At 42.7% G+C, this 26318-nt stretch overlaps 1 protein-coding gene across 14 annotated transcripts in view; it reads right to left on the bottom strand.

The window, feature by feature from the left end:
- The window catches only part of STRADA (STE20 related adaptor alpha), a 28402-nt gene extending 2521 nt beyond the window's left edge, over positions 1–25881 (bottom strand). For 2 of the 14 annotated variants that reach the window (XM_023652232.2, XM_023652236.2), the window contains exons 1-10: positions 25526–25842; positions 17320–17399; positions 15617–15674; positions 13132–13160; positions 7055–7157; positions 6507–6628; positions 4912–5020; positions 4672–4795; positions 2858–3029; positions 2018–2122 (exon numbers count right to left, since the gene is read on the bottom strand). In XM_023652232.2, coding sequence (XP_023508000.1) covers positions 2018–2122; positions 2858–3029; positions 4672–4795; positions 4912–5020; positions 6507–6628; positions 7055–7157; positions 13132–13160; positions 15617–15674; positions 17320–17355 — 858 coding nt within the window. In that variant the 5' untranslated portion in view covers positions 17356–17399; positions 25526–25842. Of the gene's footprint in view, positions 1–246; positions 1610–2017; positions 2123–2857; positions 3030–4671; positions 4796–4911; positions 5021–6506; positions 6629–7054; positions 7158–13131; positions 13161–15616; positions 15675–17319; positions 17400–25114 lie in introns of those variants that run through there. The other 12 variants (XM_070227065.1, XM_070227066.1, XM_023652239.2 and 9 more) reach the window with 11 other exon arrangements.
- Positions 25882–26318: the final 437 nt, after the last annotated feature.

The following is a 26318-nucleotide window of genomic DNA, read 5'->3' as shown; positions in this document are numbered from 1 at the left end:
TCATAAATACACTTTTCCCAACATACAAATGTGACTTGGGGGGGAAGAGAGAAGAGATGGACGTGGAATAAGTCTAACTTTTCCAAAGGAATGCTGGCCACTGGCTTGGCAGCCACACCCTAGCTAGGCCAAATTGAAGAGGAGGAGAGGGACTACAGAACCGTAGCCCCTTCACCACAGCCGGAAGGAAGAGGCTCGCAGTCCCCCTTTATAAGCATCAGATCCTTTTAACTGTAGAGCCCTCACCCTGGGTGAAGGCAGCAGCCAGGTCATTTTCTTTGAAGTCCAGCCCGTTTGCCATGCCCAGGTGGGTCCACTGGGGTCCATTCCACAGTGCCTGTAGTGCCACGTCCTGGGTTGTTGCTGTAGCGGCCGGGCAGGAGCAGTGCACCCAGGGGCAGGCCAAGCTTGGGCAGCTCTTCCAAAGTCCTCAGACTCAGCTCAGGTAAAACCAGCCCCACCTTGGGGACCGCTGTCCTCATGAACATGAGCTGTCCGTGCCAGGGACCTGGAAACCTCTCTAAAGCTGCGCTGTCTAATATGGTAGCTACTAGCCACATGTAGCTAGTCATATTTAAATTAATTTAAATTTGGTTTGAAATTCAATTCCTCAGTCTCACTGGCCACATTTTAAATGCTCAATAGCCACAGGTGGCTAGCGGCTACAATATTGGACATCGCAGACACAGAACATTTCCATCATCTCAGAAAGGTCTATCGAACAGTGCTGTTTCTGGATCTGTACCTCTTGTTCACCTTAAATAGCCTTTTAACTCTTCCCCGAGCATCTTTCTGTTACTGTCTCACTTAGATTTTCTAGATTCTCTACCGACATTTTCACACCCTTCTAACCAGTCTCCTAGATCTAACCCATCTGCTTGAGTGATCCTTCTAAAACATCTAGCTGTTGCTATCACTCCTGTGCTTAAATGCCTTCAGCAATTCTCCACATGCTTTGGGACAGGAACCAAAGCATACACATGGCATACAAAGTCCCTCATGATCTGCCCTTGCTTCCTTCTCCAGCCTACCACCCAGAAGCACCAGTACTTCAGCCATTTACAACTACTTGCTGTTCCCCGGATCCTGTTCTTTCTTGACTTTGGGTCTTTTCACATGCTATTCCTTCTGCCTAAAAGTTTTCTTCTAGTCCCCATTCTTCACAGTTAATTCCTATTTGCCTTCAAGACTTAAGTGTCACCTCCTGCCAGCAGCCTCCCTGGGCCTCCTGCTCTACAGAGCTCTCCTTTGCCTATTCTCTGGCTGCCCCTCTCCCCACAGGGCAAGCAGTCTTTGGGTTCAAGGGAGAGGCTCACTCAGAGCCTATACCCCCGCATGCCCCCACCTCCCAATTCTAGATCATGCTCCAGGTACTTGGGACCCAGGTAATCCTTGCCTAAATGACCTAAATCTACTTCCTGGACTTGAGAAGGCCTGGATAAGCCTCTTCCCTGGGTCTGTCTCCCAAGGGTAGACTATCCCACCGGCTGTGTATGCCTAGAAGTGGCCAAAGGGCAGTCATCGTAAGGGGCGTGAACAGCAGTTGAACTTGCAGGCTGGAGCTTCCAAAGGTATTAACTGGAACGTGGTAGCACAGAACCTGAGAAGTCTGAGAATTCTAAATTAGAATGCTTCCAGGTATATTTATCAAGGTAGGAGGATAGAATTGTTTTTATAAATTTATAAAAATATGTTAGCTTGAGGTACATGTTTTCTATAGACACAGTGTATGCAGCCCTCCGTGTGCACTCCTGCCCTGGACTGTGCAATTGTTAGCAGTGGGCCTGCTCCTGAGTTCCCCTCCCCTGGGCTCCATGACCACAGTAGTTATGACACAGAGAAGTAACAGAGTTACACAACTATCTCCCCCACGGGGTGGGGCTCTTGAAGGAAAGGACTGTGTCTTTCATCTTAGCATCCCTGGCTGGTGTCCTGAGTGTGGCAAGTACTCAACAAGCATTTGTGGAAAGCAGATAGGCAGGCATGCACGAAGGAAACCACTGAGCTGCAGGCTCACCTGGGTGGCAGGCATATCCTTAAAGGGGACGTGGCCATTGGCCAGCTCACAGGCTGTGATTCCCACACTGTAGATGTCAGATTTGGCATCATAACCCTGAAGATTCTAAGTCAGGAGAGAAAAGTCACAGATCACTCCATTTGTAGCCTTGGTTGTGGTTCTTAGAAAAAGGAGGTAGAGCAAAAACTGAGAGGAAAAGAATGCCTGTCCCCAAATCAGGACCAGCTGCTAAGACTTTCCTTGCCCATGCTACTGAAAAGCAGCTGCTATATTAAAAGGAATGAATGTTTGGTGATGCTATGTACAAGCAGGATGAAGTGCAGGGCCCCGTGCTCCTGCTTAGCATGTGCTGCAAAACAATGTTTCAGTCAATGATGGACTGCATGTACAACAGAGGTCCCATAAGATTAGTACCATACAGCCTAGGTGTGTAGTAGGCTGTACCATCTAGGTTTGTGTAAGTGCACTCCGATGTTTACACAACAAGGAAATCGCCTAATGATGCATTTCTCAGAACGTATCCCTGTCATTCAGTGATGCGTGACTGCACAGGGATGCAGAGAGCACCAATGTTTCCAAAATGCTTGCTCTTCCCATAAGATGGGAAGATCTCTGAAGGCATCAGGTACAGTTTGGGACCCACAGAGAGGAAACTACATCATCTGTAAAGGGCACATAATGCTCGTGCCAAAAGGCCTCTCAGGTCTACCTGACAACAGGGAACCCCTCCCTCCACTCAGAAGCAAAGAGCACCTCCCATCCCGGGAAATTCCTCAAGGCTTCCCTGGGAAATCATGAGTTGGTGGGGGATGGGGGTTCTTCGGGACTCAGTACACAGACCTGCTGGAGGACTTCCGGGCTGAGCCAAGGCAGAACCTTGATACTGTATTTGGGAAAATCGTGCACCACACGCTGCCGCTGCCCATGGCTGATCATGCTGAGGTTGCTGCGTAGACCAGACAGGTAGACCTTCCCATCCGCGGAGATCAGAATGTGGCTTGCTTTGACACTCCTGTGGGGGAAGGTGGGCAGGGGATGGGTGTCATGGGGCAGCAGAAACCCCTCACACCACAAACCTGTGGCCTTCACACACTAGATCCAGTCAGCTCTGTCCCTGTCAGCGTGTTTGTGTGTGTGTGTGTATTATGTTTGTATATATACATACTATACATAAACACATATTTTTATGAAAAATTTCAAACATACACAAAAGAGAAGACAGCATGACTTCATTTACATATCACCAGATTTTAAAACTTATTTACATTTTGTTCAAGTTCTCTTTTATGCTCAGACACCACTGCTTCCCCCACCATCCACTGCTTTGACTCTGCACTTTTTGTTGGCAGGTGTTCTTGTAATGTGCATCACTGTTTGTATGCAGATCTTTTCAGTTCACCTAACGGTACTGTGCTATGTGCCCCATTCTTCCTTTTTCTCTCAGTGCTGTATTTTCGAGATCCACCTATGTTGCCATCTGTACACATCTAACCTTTGCTTCTAAATGCCACCTGTACTCTGGGGTGGCATCTAACAGCTACTCATCCACTCACACTGCCTCCAACCATGACGAATATGAACAACGACATCCATATACATGTGCCCTGATGTGCCCGTGTGAGGGTCTCCGGGGTGTACATCCAGACGCAGCATTGACGGTCCCGGTTCCGAGTGACCCTGGCCTGAGTCAAGCCACCTTCCACCACTGGGACTGGAGATCTCACCTCCTCACCACACTGGGCCTCACCCAACCTCCGAATTACATCAGTCTTAGGTGTATAAAGTGACATCCTCCTGTTTTAATTTGCTTTTCTAATCATTGCTAGATTTGAGTGTCTGTTTACACACTTGTTAATCTTTTGGGTTTCCTCTTTTATAAACTTCAAATCCTTTGCTCATTTTTCTATTGCTTTGCTATCCTTTTCTTGTTGAATCACAAGATTACCTTCTTACTAATTTCCTGTGTGTTTTAGACAAAGCTAACATCTTCCACACTGTCACCCACTCCTTGTTCATGGTGTCCTTTATTGGAGAGAAATCTTTAATCTTGATATAATAAAATCCATCAATTCTTTGTCTTATGTTTTGTGCTTTTAAAACATTTAGAAGTTCTTCTGTGCCTCAGGTCACAAAAATATTTCCTCGCCTCTCCTTCTATCTCAGCCTGTAGTTTTACATCTGACATGTGGGCCTGCAGTCCATCTGAAGTGCTCCTTTGTATGTGGAGTTAGGCAGGGATTCGCTTTTATCATCTTCCCTACAGTGAGTGGGTTGCTTTTCCTGACAGCAACTGCTAAGGAATCTGTCTTTTCCCAGCCTCTCAGTATAGGGTTGACTCTGGGGCACACAGCGTTTGGGTGTGTGCCAGTTTGGGTGCCCCAAGGAAGGAGAGAAGGGTGGGGGTACAGAAAGGCCCATGTTAGATGTTCCTCTCACACAACACTCAGGACCAAGCTGCTCAATAAAGAGAAAGTCAGCAGCTTCAGCACTGACAGGCTAAATGCTCTGCCTACCACGTGAGAGACCAGGGCAGAGTCCCGAGCCTGGATTGGAACTCTGGCTTCACTAACTTCCGTGAACCTTCAACTGTTTACTTGAGGGCTCATGGGCACGGATCCCCACTCTTGTAAGCGGTAACGCGCCTAAGAATGCACCTGTGTACATATCCCATGTGGTGGATGTAGTCTAGGGCCTTGAGGACCCCCTGCAGGATGTAAGCAATCGCCAGTTCGTTCATGCCATCCATGAAGTGAGTACAGATGAGATCCTTTGCAGAACCTGAAGAAAAGAATCGTGGGGAGATAGGGAAGGGTAACAGAGAAGGAAAACAGCACATAAGCCAGCTGACAAGAGTTCTTAGAATCCCTCTCTGCCAGTACCCGTTTCCCACTCACCATAAGCCATGAATGGTGTGACAACCCACAGCTCGTTGTCTGCAATGAAGGTGGCTCGATATGGCAGGATATTGGGATGACTGAAGAGTTTAGAGACATGAAGCTCCCCCTAAAAGCAATGGTAAGCTGAAGTCAGAATAAAGGGGCACGGAAGAATGATGCTCAACATGAAGGTGGCAGCAGGAATAACATGGGAACCTAGCACTTTCTGGGTGCTCTTCTCCGATTCCTGGGAGCAGCCTAAGCAGGAGCCTTCCAATACGAGAGAAACTAGGCTCTGCTGTCTCTGCAGGGAAGCCATCACTGCTTTGCCAGCTTCCGCCTGTTGGGCTCTGCCAGCCAATCCTGAAGAGCCTCAAGAAACAATTCCCCGCCGACAGGGAAACTGCTAACAACACAGCAGAGGGTCCCAGTTCGCTACCTCAGAGATGATGAAAACAAACTGTTGACCGAAGACTTAGGAAGTTGTAAGCTTAGCTCAACTTCAAGGGCCAAGGCACAGAACTCCTCTTTAACATAAGAAAACAAAAACTGTTTTCCTATTACACAGGAGATTGTTGTAGTCAATAGAAACAAGGAAAGAAAGTATTAAAGAACAAATGATAACTTTTCAACATTAGAAGATATTTCTCCTGAAACCTCAGATTGAGAGACCCCTTCCTCAGGAACAGCTATGGAAAGTATAAGACCTATGAAATTTGAAAATAAATTTGGACAAAAGATGTGAAGAAAAAATTGGACAAAAGAACTGCAGAAACTCCAGGATCCCGGCCTCCAGGACATGAGCTAAGGCCAAGTAGGCAGTACCTTCTACCTGTCCGACGGTCTAGAGAATAGAGAAAAGAATCATCAAGTCCAAGATGCTCTAGAACAAACTCAGATATGTTTTTTCTCAAATAACTAAGCTGGGACTGACTTTCTGTTCCATCTTCAGACCCACAAAACTACTCCAAACACATGAACTGGTATTAGAGCACCAGTGGATGAGCATGAATTCAGAACAACACCATAAATGAAGAAGGGGGAGGGTCCAACTAACTATACTGAAAACACACTGACCCACGCCCTAACTCTAAGGAGTTCCCAGCACAAGCTTTCAACAGTGAAGGAGAATTCAGTCCCCAGTCAGTTACTAGACCCGTGCTCGCTCCATTTAACGAGAGGGCAGCCACCTGCTTCTCCAGCAGAAAGGAACCTCAGGCAAACAGGACACTAAGAGCTGGAAGATGGCCGCCCATGGCAGGGCAGGCTGCCTGCATCTGGAACAGGACAGCCTGAGTCTGAATCCTGCCTCTGCAGGACCATGTGTGACCACCAGCAAGTCACTTAGCCTCTCTGAATAATAAATAAATGAATAAATGAGCCACGAAGGAGTCTTTGGAGAAGGAGAGGGGAATACAAATTGGGCTGAGCAGCATTATAGAACTCTTAGTGCCAAATGCCCGAGATTCTTCACTGGGAGCTGCCATAATTTCTTGGTTTGGTCTACCTTCATTTCCTGCCAGCTACTTTCAGAAGACAGATCTAAGAGGTGCCTGTAATTACTACTGGAACTAAGAGCCCACCCTGCAAGTGTCGCATTCACATTTTATTACCTGCAAATACATCACCATCTCATTGGAACAAGCTTCTAGGTTAATCCTTCGTACCGTCACATACTCTCCCATTGGTTTGTACCTTGCCAGATTCACTGTCATCAGATCCTCAAATCCTTTGCCTAAAAGAAAAGAGGGATGCTATAAACAAGGACAGTAGCAACAAAGGTTTTCATTTTCCTTAAAGAGACTTGATTTAAAAAGAAAGTTCAAATTAAAACTTTCACTACTGTTACTTTTATGGCTGACAATTCTTGATTTTTCTCTTATCAGTGCCTTCTCAGTCAACCACTCTGACTGACTGTGGCTCAGGACACCAGAAATATACAGCCCAAAAGAAAAAATTGCAAAGGAGCTTCTCTCCTGGTAACATGATCTCTTTTCCCATACTTGAAAAAAGAAAACCAAACAGGACCCGCAAAACCCAGTTTTGTCACCACGAATTCTGCTAACTGGCTGAGAGCCTCTGGCACACATTTATCTAGGGATGCTGAGAAGGCTGCAGCAGTCCCCTGAAACATGAAAGCAATGACAGTTCTGGACATTACCTATAACGGTGAGTAGCTCATAACACCCTCCCTCTGGCAGAAAGCTACTCATGATCTCCTGTTTAGAGAAGGATGCTATCGACTCTGAGCTCGCCTCATTGGTCTAAAGAAAAAGAAAAATACGTTAATAAGAAAAATTGGAGGTGGGACAGGAGTGGGGAGGTGGTAATTCACACCCACAAGGAGACTGGTCTCTAAACAAATATACAAATTCTGACTCTGGGGCAAAGTAGTAGTGCCAGAACGACTTGATGAGAAATGCAAAGTAAAACACCAGATGTCCAATGTAGTAAGCAGCACTAATATCAGAGCAAGTGTTAGAGCTATCTACCAATGGGAATGCGGGACAAGGGCCAGTTCCAGTCAACTGCTGATCTGCTTGTCCTTTCTAACAACCGATTCATTTGCTAAAAATTATGAAATTCTTAGTTGGGGAAAGGATGTCTGGAGAAAAGTAAGTTTAGAAAAGAGAAGGGGGATGGAGAGCGGGGGGTGCGGGGAGTGTCTCTTGAATCTCCTACTACATTAGGGTCCTATTTTTAAGGTCCTAACTACAAGACCCCAAAGGTCAAATGCTGAATCTTGCTATAGGGAAAATATGGCTATAAGAAGCCCCTCTTTAGCAAACTAAGAACTCAGAGCAATCATTCCTTGACATTTCCAAGTGAAGCAAGAATACAGCCAACACACTAGATTGCAGGCAAGGAACAGAGCTGTCACATCTCAGCCATCATCCCAGGCAGCAGAAGTAACCTGCTCCCTCATTCCTGCCCACTCATGCTGCAAACGAAGCTGGACCCCAGTCATTTAGGATGTGAGCATCACCCCTCCGGCCTTTGAGGTCCTGAAGGAAAGTGCCCAGCAAAATACATGGCAGACCAACAGCTCTTCCTTCAGCTCACTAGGCTCAGTTTCCTTCTTCCAGACCCAAATGCATCTGTATGATTTAGAGACTGTGAGTGTTCTTCTTTCCTTTGGATCCTCTTTAGATGTGTGTCTAACTGAAATAGAAAACCCTAGGCTAGTGCGTATTTCATATGCTGCGTTCATAAACCAGACCTCTAGTCAGGAAAAGGTCCTTGTGAATGGATCAAAGGCTCTTGGCTCAGCACCAGCCAGAGAGCGTGAGTTGAGAATGTTCTGATGGTGGTACGACCTTGTTGGGGGTCCCTGACCTTTCAAGCACATCTGATTTCAAGAGCTGATGCTGTCAATGGGGAAAGAAACCAAGTGGGGTTCTGTCTTCCACACCACTTACACTGACAATAAGAGAAACCCAGTCAAGCAAAATTGAGCCCTGCCAGCAAATTACATTTCTAATTTAATCAATTGTTATATGTCTAAGATTCATCATATCGTTGTATTTAGTCATGTTGTATAATATTCATCTGTTCTCGTTGATCCATCTTTTCCCCAACACTTGGTATATTCAGACTTAATTTTTGCCAACCTCATTGTGGGTTTCACTTACACTTCCTTGGCTACCAATGAAGATGAGCATCTTTTCATGTATTTACTGGCCATGGGGCTTTTCTCCAAGGTGAAAATGCCTCTTTCTGTCTCTTGTCCATTTTTCTACTGGGTTGTTTTCTACTGAGTTGTCTTTTTTTTTTTTTAAGAAGATGCCTTTTTTTTTTTTTTTAAGATTTTATTTTTTTCCTTTTTCTCCCCAAAGCCCCCTGGTACATAGTTGTATATTCTTCGTTGTGGGTCCTTCTAGTTGTGGCATGTGGGATGCTGCCTCAGCGTGGTTTGATGAGCAGTGCCATGTCCGCGCCCAGGATTCAAACCAACGAAACACTGGGCCGCCTGCAGCAGGGCACGCGAACCTAACCACTCGGCCACTGGGCCAGCCCCTACTGAGTTGTTTTAATGCAGGATTTTCCCAAACTAGGCCCCATGGAACATTAATCCTGGCAGTTCATGCATGAAAAAACTTTACACATCCAATTAAGTTAGAAAATGCAGCATACTCTCTTTCATGGAGAATCATAAGGTGTACTCACATATTAAAGGCTTTAGGAAGTTCTGTAGTAAGGAAACTTGTTTAACTTTGTTTAACCTAGCATTTCCCAAAGATACTAGTCCAGGGAACCCTTTTGCGCCTAATATCCATTAAATTTTGGGGAAGATAATTTGGGAAAGGCTATTTTAAGTAAAACATGATATCATGCAAAGACTATGGGCTTAGGGGCCAGTGAGAGGCAGAATTTTTTTTTTTTTGGTGAGGAAGAGTGTCACTGAGCCAATCTTCCTCTTTTTCCTTGAGGAAGATGGTTGCTGAGCTAACATCTGTGCCAATCTTCCTCTATTTTTTTTGTATGTGGGACACTGCCACAGCATGGCTTGATGAGTGGTGTGTAGGTCCGTGCCCAGGATCCAAAGCCACAAATGCTGGACCACCAAAGTGGAGTGCACGAACTTAACCACTACACCACTGGGCCAGCCCGAGAGGCAGAACTTGAACTCAGGTCTATCACTTGTTCTGTGACCCTGGGCAAATCAGTCTAATCTCTTGGGATTTCCATTATCTCAGCAGTGGAATAATTCTCACTTCACAGGGCTGTTGTGACAAATAAGAGAAAAACACCACGTAAAGAGCTGAACGCTCCCTGGTGTACCACAGGTATTTCCCTCTTTTGCTATCTACTTTTTGGTCACTCTCCTGCTCAATAAAGATAGAACAGAGAAAATGCAGAAAACAGAGAATCCTCGGTAGAGCTCGATCGATAGTTAAGGTTGGTTTGATTTTGTTTGTTTACACTTATCTGTGTTTTCAAATGCTCTGAAAACAAATTCTAGGATCATTTAATAGCCACTGTAGCTTCTTGAAACTCTCTTGTCTTCAGAACAATCTTAAGATACTGGTGACTACATGCCAGGTACCTCACACAGGTGAGACAGAGACACAACCAAAGGACAAAATGGAGTAGCAATTCGAGCAAAATGCTCAAACCAAGAGCTCTGACATGGTGTCTCCCCATTTGTTTAGAACTTACAAGCTGCGGGCTAAGTTAATCTTGAGGAGTCCCATTTTCTTAACCTTATACCTCTAACTCCCTGCATATTCTTTTTTTTTTTTTTAAAGATTTTATTTTTTCCTTTTTCTCCCCAAAGCCCCCTGGTACATAGTTGTGTATTCTTCGTTGTGGGTTCTTCTAGCTGTGGCATGTGGGACACTGCCTCAGCGTGGTCTGATGAGCAGTGCCATGTCCGCGCCCAGGATTCGAACCAACGAAACACTGGGCCACCTGCAGTGGAGCGCGCGAACTTAACCACTCGGCCACGGGGCCAGCCCCACTCCCTGCATATTCTTGCTCTGTGCATCCTGTTTTCCCAGGTATCAATCTGCTCCTAAATAAAATCAGTGTTACCAGTTAACACAAAACTCAGAGGTTTGCTTGCAGCCCCAAGTCCCTCCTCGGGCCTGTGAGTACCCACCTGCTTCAGCCCCTGCCTCCTCCTGTGATTCCGTCCCACACTACACTCCCCTGACTCGCTCCCTGACCCACACAAACAAGCGTGCTCCAGGCTGAGGAAACCCACCTTAGCGGTTCCTTTGTTTGGAACACCCCTGCCCTCCTCCTTCCCTGCCCCTGCCATTTTCTCATCGCTGCCTCCTCCTTATCACTGAGGTCTCAGCGTAAATGTCATCTATTCATTGAAGACTGTCTAGAAAGGAAAATAGGCTCCTAGTCACTTAATTATATCATCTTGCTTTCCTTTATTCCCAGTAGTTATCACTGCTGTTTATTTATTTATTGCCTGTCTCCTGTACCAGAAGGCAAGTTCCATGAGGGCAGGGACCTTATCTGTCTTGCTCACTGATGTATTCCCCAATGCCTGCAACAATGCTGGCACATACTTAAAGAAAAATCATTAAAGCAAAGTTTGATCTGGGGAGGTTTTCTGTCTATGACTTTGTCATTCCCACGGGCTGAAGAGAAGAGTAGGGTAAATGGACCAGCCAGTTCCACTGGAGACAGGGTTCAATATAGTATAATGACCTATACTGGAAATGCCAGCCTTCACACAACACATTCATTAGATCCCCTGTTACTGGGGGCCCTTTGTAGATCAGACTGATACCCACATGTGAGAAAGTACTGCATTTTTTAGCAGGTAACAATATGGCCCCAATGACAACAAATCTAGAACTACTTTGCATTTGAAGGTTTTCTTGCCTCTGATCTCCAGGCAAATTCCTTAACATTTCTCTCATTTGAAAAAGAGGAGGACTATGAAGGATAACTGAGTCCTGAGATGAAAAACATTTATTATATGCACTTTAAATAATTCCCTTTGGAAAAACTACAGATAGATACCTTTTAAATTACCCATCTCCCTCTTCCTTGCTAGGAGTGCATGTGAGACATATTGTCTACAAGGCTACATGGTAAAGACACACTCTTGTTGAGCCTAGGCAGGGAATGACTCATTAACCTACTGACGTGAGTAGTTAGTAACTTGAAAATATTCCTACTATCTTTGTTGACTACAGAAAACTACTCAAAAGTGTTAGTTTTAGAAAATAAAGCTCTTTAGGTAACTGGGAATATGAGTTCCTGGGTGGTCTGGAATTCACGAGATGAACTAGCTTAGTGGTTGCCCTGCGTCCTCTACTCCCTGTCCCCAGCTTACTGGAAATGCTCCGCAAATGGAGGCTTTCTCCTTTGTGGACAATCTATAGGTCTGAACTCAGAGGGAAACTGACCTTTATTGAGGAAAACAAACAAACAAACAAAGGCAATATTTTAAAAGGAAGAGGTCTGGTCTGGTATTACCACCGGGAAGGCAGGTTAGTTCATTATGTTGTTTCAGATTTAGAAAAGGTCAAATTCAGATGAAAAGGATGAAATATTCAGTCCATTCTCTTTAAACACAGCATCACATAGTTTTATTAGTATCATGTATAATCTCAAATTGCCTAGAGAAAGAAACTAATTCTATCAAAGTCTTTTCGTAGTTTCCCCTACCATGAAAAGCATTTTATTCATTTTGAAGCATTTGTAGCATTCATAAGCTACTGATATCCAGAAATCACTATAAAATAACTTTGTTTAAAGAGTTCATAAAACAAAATACAATAAAGCACACAAAGACAAAATTTATGAAATGCTACCAAATAAACACATTCAACCTGGCACAGGTTTCACACAGGATAACTTTTGGTATAACACTGGCAGCTGTAAAAATATAGAAATTATATATAATAGGCATTGTATTCTGGAAAAATACCTAACTGATCCTATAGGAAACATTTTTGGTCTCCCGACTGGAAAATATTTGGATCTGATAGACAGGTGCTCCGGACTAGCAGACCAAATAAGCATAGCCAAAACTTTACTGAAAGAGGAATTCTGCATCAACATCACCATCTTTCACTCAGCCTTGGGGCTGCCTGCAAAACGTGCAGACATCTGTCATCTGAAGGGTAAGAAGTCTATTTGGAAAAGAGCTCTTATCCGCTTGCTTTCTGAGATACTGATTCATACTATCAAAAATAGCTTGGTACACTGTGCACATCTGGTATTATTTACTCAGGTAAAATAAACTAGAAGAGTAGGAAGCAGGGCAAGAATCTTACAACTTTTGCCAATAAAAATACATTTTCTGTTTTGTACTTTGTAGTTTTGGGTTTTGTTTTTTAAGGTAGGAGATTTGAGATCCTGCCTTATAATCTAGACAGAGATCTCTATTATCTCTGTGGACTGAAATCTATTATGAATAGACTAAGGATGGAAAATTTAGTACCACTAGACACTAAAAGACAACCACATTTAGACTGTTGACACCTTCTTTTTTTGGAGGGGGTGGTGGGTGATTGGTGGGGTTGGAGAGGTGAGAAGACTTTAATCTTGGAGAGAGAAACAAAAGTCTTGAGATGTTTTCAAAGTACACATCAGAAGCTTTCCAGGGTGAAACCTGAATCTCCACACTAAAAGAATTACACTACAAATAAAGCTCAATGACAGATAAACAGAAGCACAAATGAAAAGCCAACAAAACACACAAACTTCCACAAGAAGTCATCTCCATGCAACAGCCATAGTGCTAAAGCCTAGAAAGTCACTTACTTTTCTCCGAGTGTCACCCGGAGGCTGCTCTGGAGTAGAGAAATTGATTGTTGGCATTTTGTTTTTTAGCAGAAGACATACCCACATTCAGGACAGCAATTACTGCACTTAGGACTACATTTATTAATAGAAACCACTTAAGAGTCATTACAGCAAAAAGTGACTGCAGTGCTACACATAAACACACACACACAGATCCACAGTAGAAATGCTGCAGCTAGATGAGGTTTTAAACATGAATCTATGGCTCTTCAAAACTTGGCAAGGCCAATATTCTATGGCTACTGTCTACTGAATATGATTCAACTGGTATAATTCTGGTCATACATTTACTTTTCATCAGCACACAATGTTATTTTCAATAGGCTGCTTTCAGAGTCTTACGTTGTGAACAAAAAACTCATTATAAAGTTATAGAGATGGCTGGCTATTTCCCGGGGAGTGCAGAGACTAGAAAAGAGGATTTTTAAAAAAAAGGGCCAAAAATGTTTTAATACAGCAACTTGCATATGTGGGACCATTACCCAATTTGATTCTCCAGTCAGATACATTCTATTCTGAATACAAATAAAGCAAGGGCTTTTTTGGCCCTCTGCTACTCTTGGTGAAAACAAATAAAGCCAAGGACAACTAAAATAACTTTCTGCTCTTAAATCAGACAAATTCTGTATCTGTGCTTTTGATTTTCTCCATTCTGTAAAAGTCACAAAAAATCATCAAAGTAGATCTTTAACCGTAAAGTATTGGAATGATCACACATTCCCAAATATGTTAAATTAGAAATTAGAGCATCCAACTGTATTGCTGGAGAAGACTGGCTACAGGGTAAATTAGCCATAATTTATCAAAATAAGATTTCTTTTTGTTTGCCTTGGACATCAGTTCTCTGGTACACAAATGGCAGGAGCAGTTGCTTAAGACAGTCTGTCGAGGTAAGAAGCCAGGTGAATGGATTAAAGGAAATCAAACCCAATCTTCCAGAGTAGAAGGCAAATTCCAAGTTGTATAGAACTTGATAACATACACTTCATCAAGCTGTTGAACAGTGTACAGAACAAGCTCTTCACCCCCCTCAGATCAGAGACTAGGGAACTGTCAAAAGACAGCCAGTGATCCTATCCTCAAGACACTGAAACCAAAATCCATTAATTCAATTCACAGATATCAGAAGATTTCTAATTAATTAACTGTAAACTGGACTTCCAACTCAATTTCCATCAATGCCAACGTTGAAACCATTGTATTCCCCTCAATGATGGGAAGAAAGTAAGAAGAGGGCCAGGATATAGTCCTTTTTTATTCCATTAGCCTTTGCTTTACCGTGAAGCTAACTTTTATTCTTTATAATGTTTTAACTCATCATTTTTCTAAACTCACATTTGTCTAGTCTAAAACACAATACTTTGACAAAATTCATGAATACTACTACTCCAGACGTTCTTTGAGAGGCATTAGGGAAAATAAATGAATAGGTACTACCTAGTAACTAACAAGTTTGAGCTTTCACTTTCTTAAGCCTATTTGGGGGTATTGTAGATCAGCCAAGCAATACACTCAAACTGATAACCTGTTTCTTTAGCTATAGGAGTTGAAGAGAGTATCTTGGTGTTCAGACACAAAGAATGGGGTTCGACTACTATTATTTTTATAGAAAGGAATTTTCTTTGCCTTAAGATCACAGCTCCCCAAAAGGCTCAATTTGAAATTACCTAAAGGGGAACACCTGAGCCTGTTAAATCTCAACGTTGCAAACCTACTTCACTTCTGAAATCAACATTTAGATCTTACAATAGAAAGTTAATATTTTTGTCCTGGCAGATTTTTCCTTAGTTCTCTTCTCTTTAAGTCTCATAATTTCTACCATAAAAAGATGAGTCAACTAGATTGATCAGTTAAACCAGAATTTTTATATCATTACTACCTTTGTTCTGATATTATTTTATTTTATTATTTTAATTTTCTTCTTCTTCTTCTTCCCCAAAGTTCCCCAGTACATAGTTGTATATTCTAGTTGTAGGTCCTTCTGGCTCTGCTATGTGGGATGCCACTTCAGCATGGCTTGATGAGCGGTGCCAGGTCCGTGCCTAGGATCCGAACCAGCAAAATCCTGGGCCTCTAAAGTGGAGCCACTTGGCCACAGGGCCAGACCCAGATATAATTTTCTTTTTAAAATCCTCAAGGCTAGAGACTTTTACACATTTATTTTCCTTTAAGAATACGTATCTCAACTGGACAAATACTTAGAAGAAACACATATGCCTTTAAGTAAATACTAGCTTTCTAACAATCAAGACAGGCCAAAGACAACTGCCAGATCAGTTCTCAAATCTCTGGCAAACCATGGATTCAAAAAGGAGCCAAATAAATACAACAGCTGTAGTTTACACTTGCCCTAAGAATTACTAATTTCTATAAATTTATTTAGTCAACAAATGGGTGATGACATTTAGTCTGAAGCGATGGCTAAATGCCATACTGTACTTACCTCCAAATAGTTCCAAATCTCTTAAGCCCTCAACAATGAACTTTTCCGAGACCCACCGCTAAAGAGAAAAGCCCCAAAGAGAATTAGTATTTCCTCCAAGGCACAAAAAATTAGCTATCAGCCATTAGACAGACAAACAAAAACAGAATCGTGCAATATAGTTAAGATACATTTCTACGGAAAAGTTTTGAAAAGAATCTTGGATTTAAATCAACTGAAAACAATAGATTAATTCCTTTCTCTGTTCCTCTTTGCCTAATTTGACGAATAATTCCTAAATCTGACAAATGACAAACACATAATATTGGCCTTATTGATAAAGAATGTTTTTGTCCTTCCTATATATAAAACTACATTGTGGTTCTATCTTATTCATTCCATGGCTGTCTATTACAGATGCTTTGGATCATTAATGACAATTTGAAAAATATTATTGGAATTCACAACACAGAAAACAGGGATGAAACAGTAGTTTTTCACAAGCCTCTATTAGTTTATAAAAGGAAACAGCAAGCTGCATATTCTTTCATCCACTAGGGTTTCTAAAGACATCACCAATTTTCTACCAAGTTTACAAGGACCAAACTAGCATGACCAATCTGTGGCCACTTTCCTGGCCTATTTCAAACAAGTATTGGATTTCGATCATAGTGATCAGTGGTCTAGTTTCACCTGAACCAGGCTAGGTTGAAATAGAAAAGAAGCTCATATTTAAAAGCAATGGAATCAAGACTGTATTTCACTTCAGGACTGGTGTTAAAGTTGGGCTTGAGGGCATTCTTTCCACTGGGCAGAGTTGAGGCTAAGGAGAGATTCAGTTTTTCCTCTTAACAGTGGAAGTTTACCCTTTCCAATATACATTTTTCTTATATAAATAAACATAAGAAAAAAGAAGATTAGGTAACATTCAGAAATAAGTTGCACTATATGGATTATGAATTGGAACTACAATATCATTTTCTGTCCTCTATATCAATTTTTTCAAATTAAAAAAAAGAAGACTCTAAACAAAAAACTTGATATAAAAAAATCATATGCACTATACCACAAAACATAATTTACACTTTAACATTTAAAGAAAGTGGTACATTCATAATGTCTCATAGCACACATTGTTACAAGATTTTAAAATAATTACTACTTTATTTAGAAATTAACTACGTGTTAATAAATAAAATAAAATACTTTTATGAAATCATGGAAGCTTGTAAAGAAGCTAAATCCAGTATTTGTTCTTGAGGTCACTTTAGTTGGTAAAGTTTTCAGCTGTAATAAAATTTTTCATGTTCAAAAAGTCTTCAGTTAAAACCCATAATTATACTTAGAAAAAAAGTGTTCCAATGATTACAATTTGATACTGATTTTTAAAACACACAAATTCATTGAACATACAGAGGAAACTGGCAGATCATATCTAGACTGAAAAGAGCCATCAACTCATTTAATGTTGAATGATCGATATTCATAAAATACGCCATCTTGTTTGTTCTCTATCAAACTGATGGGTGTGTTCTGTGTCTCTGGTCAGCCTCTGCCTGTAGCTCTTCTCTCAGGAGTGAAGGCTGCAATACCTGCTTCACTTCCTACATCCATCACTTCTGCATGATCCTGAGCATCACATAAAAAACCACCTACAGTATCTGCCCAAACACATCGCTTTTCAGAAATAAAAATAGTAAAGCCAGAAGAAGAGAAACACTCACCCTGATTCGCTCTGGTTTACTTACAAGAAAAGACATGAGTTCCTAACGTGTAGACCTACTTCAATTGCAAAAATTTAAACCTAAAGGGAAAATAGAAACAGGGTGAGTTAGTCGAATCTCCTTTTTACAGAAATACCTTTTGATTAACAAAACTCACTATGAGTCTACCATTCAAAGCACTGTACTAGATCTATACATTGCTAGATTCTCAAGATTTGTTTAGAGAAACTTCCAGTGACAATAAACTGGGATGTACTTTGGCCAAGTACATTCTGAAATACTGTAATCTCTATAAGAAAAGAGAAGTTTGTTATTATACGGTTTCCTTCTTTAAATTAATTTTTAAATTTTTCTTGACTGAACCCCCGACTAACTCCTTCCCAGCAGTAACTAACTTCAATTCTTTTGGCTGTTTATCCTTTTTATCATCATTCTTAAATAATGTTTATATGGCCATGACCTATCCATTTTAGACATTTATCTACTAACTTCCTACCATGGTAGATGAGGTCTAAGCTCTCCTATATCACCTCCCTGCACTCTGTTTTCCTGCATTCACTCCGCCAACCTAGTTCTGGCATAATTTTTGGTTAAACCAATAGCTGACATTTATACTACTATGATTATACAAACATGGTTCATAGCTGAGGTAAATAGTTAGAAATACCTGTATTCTTCCTTCTGTATACCCATTTTCCCCTTAGAGTTAATAATTGCCTAATTTTTTTACTTGCTTGGTTTCCCATGTAGCTATTATTAACTTTTTCTAAATACTTCAACATCTCTGCTATTTGTCTTATCAATATATTTTTTCATACACTCAAACTCATCCATTCCAATTTCTCCTTAGAGATCGCCTTTCCAGGGCCTTCCATCCTCCTACTGTAATCTGGACTAGTTGCTTTCTAGGCCAGCTGCACTTAGTCAGCCTTTTTACTATGACGGTTTGGATCTCCCAATTCAAGGAAATATTCTTCTATTGTTTCTTTGATAATTTGTCTCCTGTATTCTCATGTTACAGAATTCCTAATAGTTAAAGATGTACTTCTAGAGTTATCCTTTAACATTACACTTGTTTCATTCCTATTTTACAACTCTCTACTTTCCAGGAGATTTCTTCACCTTTATTTCCAACCATTCTACTAAGCTTTAAATTTTGGTTACACATTTCCAAGAGTTTCTGCCATTTCTCAAATGTATCTTTCTTCATATCATCCTGACCTTGTTTTATGTGCTATTTATAATTAGGAATTTATATCTAGAATGGCTAAAAGCATAATATATTATGACCCAGTGGGGTTTATCCCAGGATTGAAAGATTGGTTTAACATTTAAAAATGAATAAATGTATACAAAATTGTGTTTGTTCGAAGTTGTTTGCAAATAAAGAACCAATTTTAAGGAATTTTAAAAAATGAATCAATGTAATTTTACCTTATTAAATGAGTAAACAAGAAAAAAATATACAATCATACCAACAGATGAAGAAAAAGCATCTGACAAAATTCAACACCAACTCATGACTTAAAAAAACTCTCAGTCAACCAGGAATAGTCAAATAGAAATAGAACAGAAATAGAATTTTACCAAGTCAACTTGGTAAAAGATAGACATGAAAAATTTATAGCTAATATCATACTTAATGGTAAAAAAGAATGAATGAGTTTCCTCTAAGAACAGAAGTAAAGCAAGGATGTCTGTTCTCATCACTTCTATTCACCATTGTACTAGTGGTCTTGGCCAACGCAAAAAGACGAGAAGAAATAAAAGGCATACAGATTGGAAAAGAAGGTGTAAAACCTTTTTTTTTTTTTAAAGATTTTATTTTTTCCTCTTTCTCCCCAAAGCCCCCCGGCACATAGTTGTATATTCTTCATTGTGGGTCCTTCTAGTTGTGGCATGTGGGACGCTGCCTCAGCGTGGTTTGATGAGCAGTGCCATGTCTGCGCCCAGGATTCGAACCAACGAAACACTGAGCCGCCTGCCGCGGAGTGCGCGAACTTAACCACTCAGCCACGGGGCCAGCCCACAAAACTCTTTATTCATAGACAACATGATTGTGTACCTAGAAAGTGTTAAGTATTCCACAAAAAAATCATTAGACCTAAGAAAATGAATTTAGAGAGGTCAATTACAAAACCCAATTGTATTTCTATATACTAGCAATGAATAACAACAAAATGAAATTTTTTAAAAATCACCGTTTATAATACCAACAAAAACATAAAATAATTAGGAATAATTGTAATAAATTATAGATAAGAACTGTTTGTTTAAAATTATAAAACATTGCTAAGAGGGATTAAGGATGATCTAAATAAGAGATATGCCATCTTCACAGTTTGGAAGACTCAATATTGTCAAGATGTCAATTCCTTCCAAATTGATCTATAGATTCAGTGCAATGCCAGCAGACTTTTAAAAAGAAATTGAAGTGGATCACAGAACTAAACAAAAAGTTAAAACTACTAAAGAAAACAGAGCAGGAAATCTTTATGATCTTGGGATAGGTAAAGATTCAAAATAAGAACATCAAGAGCATGAAATGTAAAAAAAAATGTGATAAAGTAACTTTATCAAAATCAAAAACTTGAAAGACACCACTAAAAAAATGAAAAGACTGGGAGAAAACATTGTGTGTGTGTGTGTGTGTGTGTGTCTACAAAGGGCTTTATATACAAAATATATAAAGAACTTCTACAAGTCAATAATAAGACAACTCAATGTAAATAATAGGCAACAGATTTGAACAGAAGATATATGAATGTCCACTAAAGCATATGAAATGATGCTCAGCATCATTTGTCATTAGGGAAACATACATAAAGCCACAATGAGATACCTCTACACACCCACCAAAATGGCTGACAATACCAAGTGTTGACCAGCTGGAATTCTCATATGTTGCTGGTGGGAATGCAAACTATACAGCCATTTTAGGAAATGGGTTAGTAGGTTCTCATGACCCAATAATTCTGCTCCTAGGTAATCTACTCAAGAGAAATGAAAACATATGTTCACACAGACTTGCGCATGAATGTTCATAACAGCATTATTCACAATAGCTTCAAACTGAAAACAATCCAAATCTCTACCAACTGGTAAATGGATAAACAAAATGTCATATGTACACCAACGGAATACTACTTGGCAATAAAAAGGAACAACTATTGATACAAGCAACGATATCATGTTAAGTGAAAGAAGTCAGACAAAAATCTACACGTTGTGTCCATTTACACGAAATTCTAGAAAAAGTAAAAATACTATGACAGAAAGCAAATCATCGACTGCCTGGAACCAAGAGTGAAATGAGGGACCAACTTCAAAGAGACACACGAGAACTTCTTGGGCTGATGGAAATGTTCTCTATCTTGATTATGTGGTGGTTACATGAGTGTGTCTGTCAAAATTCAACAAACCATACACTTAATGTAGGTGTATTTTATTGGAGGCAAATTAAATCTCAGCCAAGTTGATTTAAAAAGTAAAATGACTAAAATAAATAATCAGAAACGCTTTTGAAGAATCTAGAAAAAAACCCTGCCACATTACCTCTTTTTTTCCTTAAGGTAGGCTGGGGTTTTGAGGGGTTGTGGTAGTGGTATAGCAATGGGAGTGGGGAATTCATCTGGTACAGAGTTTTAGGAATCCTTAAAATTGCTTCAGAGAAATCAAAGCAATGGTTTTCAACCTAGGGGAGAGAGGAGGCCTTTCAAAATCATCTATAGATTTTTATCAAATTGCTTTTGTTCTCACCCCTACCCTGATATTTTTTTTTTTTTTTTTTTGGAGGAAGATTAGCTCCGAGCGAACATCTGCTGACAATCCTCCTCTTTTTGCTGAGGAAGACTGGCCCTGAGCTAACATCCGTGCCCATCTTCCTCTACTTCATATGTGGGACACCTACCACAGCATGGCTTGCCAAGCAGTGCCATGTCCGTACCTGGGATCCGAACCCGCAAACCCCGAGCCACTGAAGTGGAACATGTGGACTTAACCGCTGAGCCACCAGGCCAGCCCCTACCCTGATCTTCTTACAGAAGCCCCCCTACCATGTCGAGAATCATTTATCCTGCCATGAAACAGTAAAAATACAGATTGAATTTGAAAAAAAGATCACTAGAATGCACATTGTTTAATAACATTAAACACAAAGCACATGCAAAAGAAATTTAAGAGGAAACAAAGTCTACATCCATCTGTAGTGTACAACAGAAAGAAAAGAGAATATTAACATAGAGATGTAGATGTTTTTATCCACAGAAAAGAACTGTATATGCTCTGGAAAAATATTGGAAATAGAAAATAAAGTTCCAAAATTCCAAAACACTGTATAAACTAACGTAACTGCCTATTTGGAGAGACCTAAGAATCGGTTCTAGACTGCCATATCAACAGCTTCATCAATGATCTGAACCACTGGTTCCCAAACCAGCATGTGTTTCAAATTAACCTGTGTATTTACAAAAACCTAAGGATGCTCAAACTGCCGCCTTCAAAAATTTTAATTCAGCAGGTCTGGGGAATGCACAAGCAGAAATAGGCAACTCTTCATGGAGTTCAGCAAAGGGAAAGATTACTATGAGCTGGGGTGGACCTGGATAATTTTATTGAGGGGTGAGGCTTGAATGTCAAATAGAACTTAAAGAAAATGGGAATTCCAAGCATGAAATAGTATTAGCTACTGATTATTTAGTGTTTATTTGCCTTGTCCACAGGTGTACCTTTCGGTTTCTAGCATAGTGCCCACCACACAGCAGGCACTCGGTAATACTGAATGACTGCTCAAACGTGCTGAGAAGTGTGTCAGCACTTGGCACATACTCTCGGATTAATATGAGGGCAGTTACAGAAGCAGAACTCTACACGTATGAGAACAATGAATAGGCCTTAATGAATAGGCGTGCTAGAGTATGGATTTTATTCAGCAGGCAGTAGAAGGCCACTGCAGGTTTTGAACAAAAGGTGACAAACACAAAACAGTGGTCTAAGATAGTGTCTCTCAAACTTTACCAGGCATGCAAATCACTTGAGGATCTTGTTCAAATGCAAATTTTGATTCAGAAGGTCTAGAGCGGGGGCCTGGTAATTCTAACAAGCTCCCAGATGATGGCAATGCTACTGATCTGTGGACTATTGTATTGACTAACGTTTGAGAAGCCTTGTTCTAAGGAACATTCTAAGGAATATTAATCTGCAAAGGGATGGGAGAGGAGGAGGTGAAAATAACCCAGAGAAAGAAATGCAAGTTAGAATAAAAGTATAGTGGACCATATTTGTGGTGTCATAGATGGATAGGGGAGAAGGAAAAATAAAGAAATTATATTTAGTAAGGACACCATAAGTCATCCAGCCCATCCTCCACCCTTTGGAGGAATAGCTTTTACAAATTTCTGGATATAGGATTATCCAATCTCTGCTTGAAAACTTCCCACGCCAGAGACTCACTACTTTATCAGGAAGCCCATTCTACCTGTGGACAATTCTGATGACTCCAATTTTTTTTATGCCCAAGTAACTGGGAAAAGAGTAGCGTCTCAACGAGAGAAATAGGAAAGCTCAGAGGTGGAAGTGGTTTCAGTGGAGAGAGGAGTTCGAGTTTTTTGTTTTTTTTTTTTTTTGAGGAAGATTAGCCCTGAGCTAACTACTGCCAGTCTTCCGCTTTTTTGCTGAGGAAGCCTGGCTCTGAGCTAACATCGTGCACATCTTCCTCTACTTTATACGTGGGACGCCTATCACAGCACGGCGTGCCAAGCAGTGCCATGTCCACACCCGGGATCCGAACCGGAGAACGCTGGGCCGCCGAGAAGCGCAACGTGCGAACTTAACCGCTGCGCCACCGGGCTGGCCCCATCGAGTTTTTAAATCATATTGAGGTTGAGAAAACAGTTATATATCCCAAGTGGAAATATATCGTATCCAGTTAGAAAAGTAAGACTGATATTTAAAAGACAGGTTAGAGACGCCTATGTGGACTTGGGAGTTAGCAGCTAAAGCTATATGAATGACAGAAATTCACTCAAGGAGAAAATGGTGAGAGAAGAGCAGGCGGCTGGGAAGCAAGCCTCAGGATAGGCCCATATTTAGGACATGGCTCTTGAAAGGCAGGTAGGAAATGAAACTCAAAGAAAAAACTTTAAAGATCCTTTTTCCCCTCCCGGACCCCTTCCCTCCCCCAACCTGATTAATTTTGACCTGTCCCTCACTACTCATTTCAGGTGTCCTGTGCTACAGAAGTCCTCCCTTCCCCCGCCCCTCCCCTGACCTATGTTACCTGTTCAGCCTCTGTATTCAACCCTTTCGGCTACCACACTCTTAATCGCCTATTTTTTGGTCTCCTCTCCTAGACTAGAGATTCTTTGAGGTCAGGGAATGCATCTTGTTCACTGTTGCATTCCCTGAGGATACTGAGCCCCACACACAATACGGGCATTCCCATATCTGTTAAATTAATAATAGTAAAAATAATAAAAGCAGCAAGCATTTACGTGAACTACGTGCAGGATCTGCACTAAATGCTTCACAGAAATCAGCTCACAATAAGTATTATCATCCACGTTTTACAGATCAGGAAATTAAGGCTCTGAGAGGTTAAATGCCAAGGTTACATAAGCAAGTGGTAGAGGACTGATTAGATCTGTTGCAGGCCTGCGCTCCAGAAACCAGTGATAATAGAGAAGGCTGGGGAGAAGTGTCAAGGCTGTGTGTGCAAAGATACATGACTGAGAAGGTATTACCTGATTTGACAATGCTGCTGACCAGGTGCCAAATGGTATAGAAAGGAAAATTCATTTAACTTAATTTTTTTCTTTTTTTTCTTATTTTTGTCACTGGTTTTCTAACCTTCCTCCATGTCTGTGGTTACAACCATAAACACTGCATTTGAACCACAATACATCTAATAACCCTGGTTAACAGGTTGGGTAACAGATTCAACCAGTTCAGCACTGCAACTAATGGCTGAATAGGCTCCTGGCCTGAGGCAGGTGATCAGAGGAACCTCAGTTTCTTTAACTTTCAGGGACAAGAAACAGTCTTGGGTGTCTCTAGAAAGTATGAATCAGTCAGTGAAGAACTGTCTCAATGCTGCAAATACATAATGGAACATAGTTCTTCGTCAACAGATACTAGAATAAGAAAAGGACCAATTCCAACACTTTTCCTCTTTGGAGGAAATGAAGTTATAACATGCTAGGACATCTTAGAATAGCCCTGGTGGTCTAATGGTTAAGACTGGGGGCTCTCACCAATGCAGCCCAAGGTTCCAGTCCCCTTAGGGAACCACACCACCCATCTGTCAGTTGTCATGCTGTGGTGGTTGCATGCTGCTGTTGTGCTGAAAGCTATATGGTACAGGAGGGTAACCCACGGTGGACAGGTTTCAGCGGAGCTTCCAGACTAAGACAGACTAGGAAAAAGGACCTGGCCACCCACTTCTGAAAAAACAGACCATGAAAAGCCTATGAATATCAACAGAGCACTGTCTGAGACAGCGCAGGGAGAGAGAGAGGATGGCACAAAAGACCGAGCAGGCTTCCGCTCTGCTGTACACAGGGTCGCTAGGAGTCTAACGGACTTGACGGCATTCACAACAAAGGATATTTTAGCACAGGGCAGAGAAGTTAGTTGCCCATTTCCTGAAAATTTTTATTTAACTACTCCCTCTCCCTCGCGCTCATTTCTCTACCCCTACCCCCCACCTTCACCCCAAATCTACTGTCGGCACTTCAACATTCTTGGAAACCAAGAAGACAATTAGAAGCTCTGTGTTTTGGCTGATTCCGGGAGTCACCTGGATCTCTGTCCTTAACGGGGGCTTGACCCGCTGCCTGCTCAGCCCGGGGTGACACGGGGATGTGGTGGGAGGAGAGGTGAGCACTAGGATCTGCCGTCTCTTTGCTTGAGCAGGACAAACCGACACCTGGGCCCCAGGTTCCCCACCTAGAAGTCGGGGGAAAGAGGGCAAGCAGGCGCTCGCCTCTCCCGCCCGGCAACTCCGCTCCGGGGTCTCCCGGCCAGGCCCGAGCCTATTCTGCTCTCGGGCTGCAGCCTCTCACTGCGAGAACCGAGAACTCGGGTGAAAAGGAGCCCGGGAGGGCGAGGGGGGACTCGCGAAGGCCCGCCCCTGAGGAGATGAAATCGGCGCCAGGGCAAGAAGGGACCGACCCCCGGAAGACACCAGGCGGCCCCGCCAGCCCGGTACCTGGTCCTGGAGTCAGCACGCAGACCCGACCCGGTCACAGCTCCGCCTCTTTAGTTTATGGCCGCGCCGCCACCAGGCCAGTGGCTGGGAGGGAAGTACGCAACGTGCCATGCGCAGTAGAGGAACCAAAGGCGGGCGGGTAGGGAGCTCCGCCCCGCCCCGCCGCGGCCCGAGCGGTGGAGTAAGCTCCGCCCCGCCCCGCCGCGGCCCGAGCTGGTGAGGAAGCTCCGCCCAGCCCCGCCCCGAGCGAGGGAGTAAGCTCCGCCCCGCCCCGCCGCGGCCCGAGCCGCTGAGGAAGCTCCGCCCCACCCGGCCGCGGCCCGAGCGAGGGAGGAAGCTCCGCCCCGCCCAGCCCCGCCCCGCCCCGCCCCGAGCGAGGGAGTAAGCTCCGCCCCGCCCAGCCCCGCCCCGAGCGAGGGAGTAAGCTCCGCCCCGCCCCGCCGCGGCCCGAGCGGCTGAGGAAGCTCCGCCCTGCCCGGCCGCGGCCCGAGCGAGGGAGTAAGCTCCGCCCCGCCCCGCCGCGGCCCGAGCCGCTGAGGAAGCTCCGCCCCACCCGGCCGCGGCCCGAGCGAGGGAGGAAGCTCCGCCCCGCCCAGCCCCGCCCCGAGCGAGGGAGTAAGCTCCGCCCCGCCCCGCCGCGGCCCGAGCGGCTGAGGAAGCTCCGCCCCGCCCGGCCGCGGCCCGAGCGAGGGAGTAAGCTCCGCCCCGCCCCGCCCCGCCGCGGCCCGAGCTGGTGAGGAAGCTCCGCCCCACCCCGCCCCGCCCGAGCGCGTGAGGAAGCTCCGCCCGGTTT

This window comes from Equus caballus, chromosome 11, assembly GCF_041296265.1.
Source record: "Equus caballus isolate H_3958 breed thoroughbred chromosome 11, TB-T2T, whole genome shotgun sequence".
NCBI lineage: Eukaryota > Metazoa > Chordata > Mammalia > Perissodactyla > Equidae > Equus > Equus caballus.
This window is presented reverse-complemented; position numbering and strand designations above follow the sequence as displayed.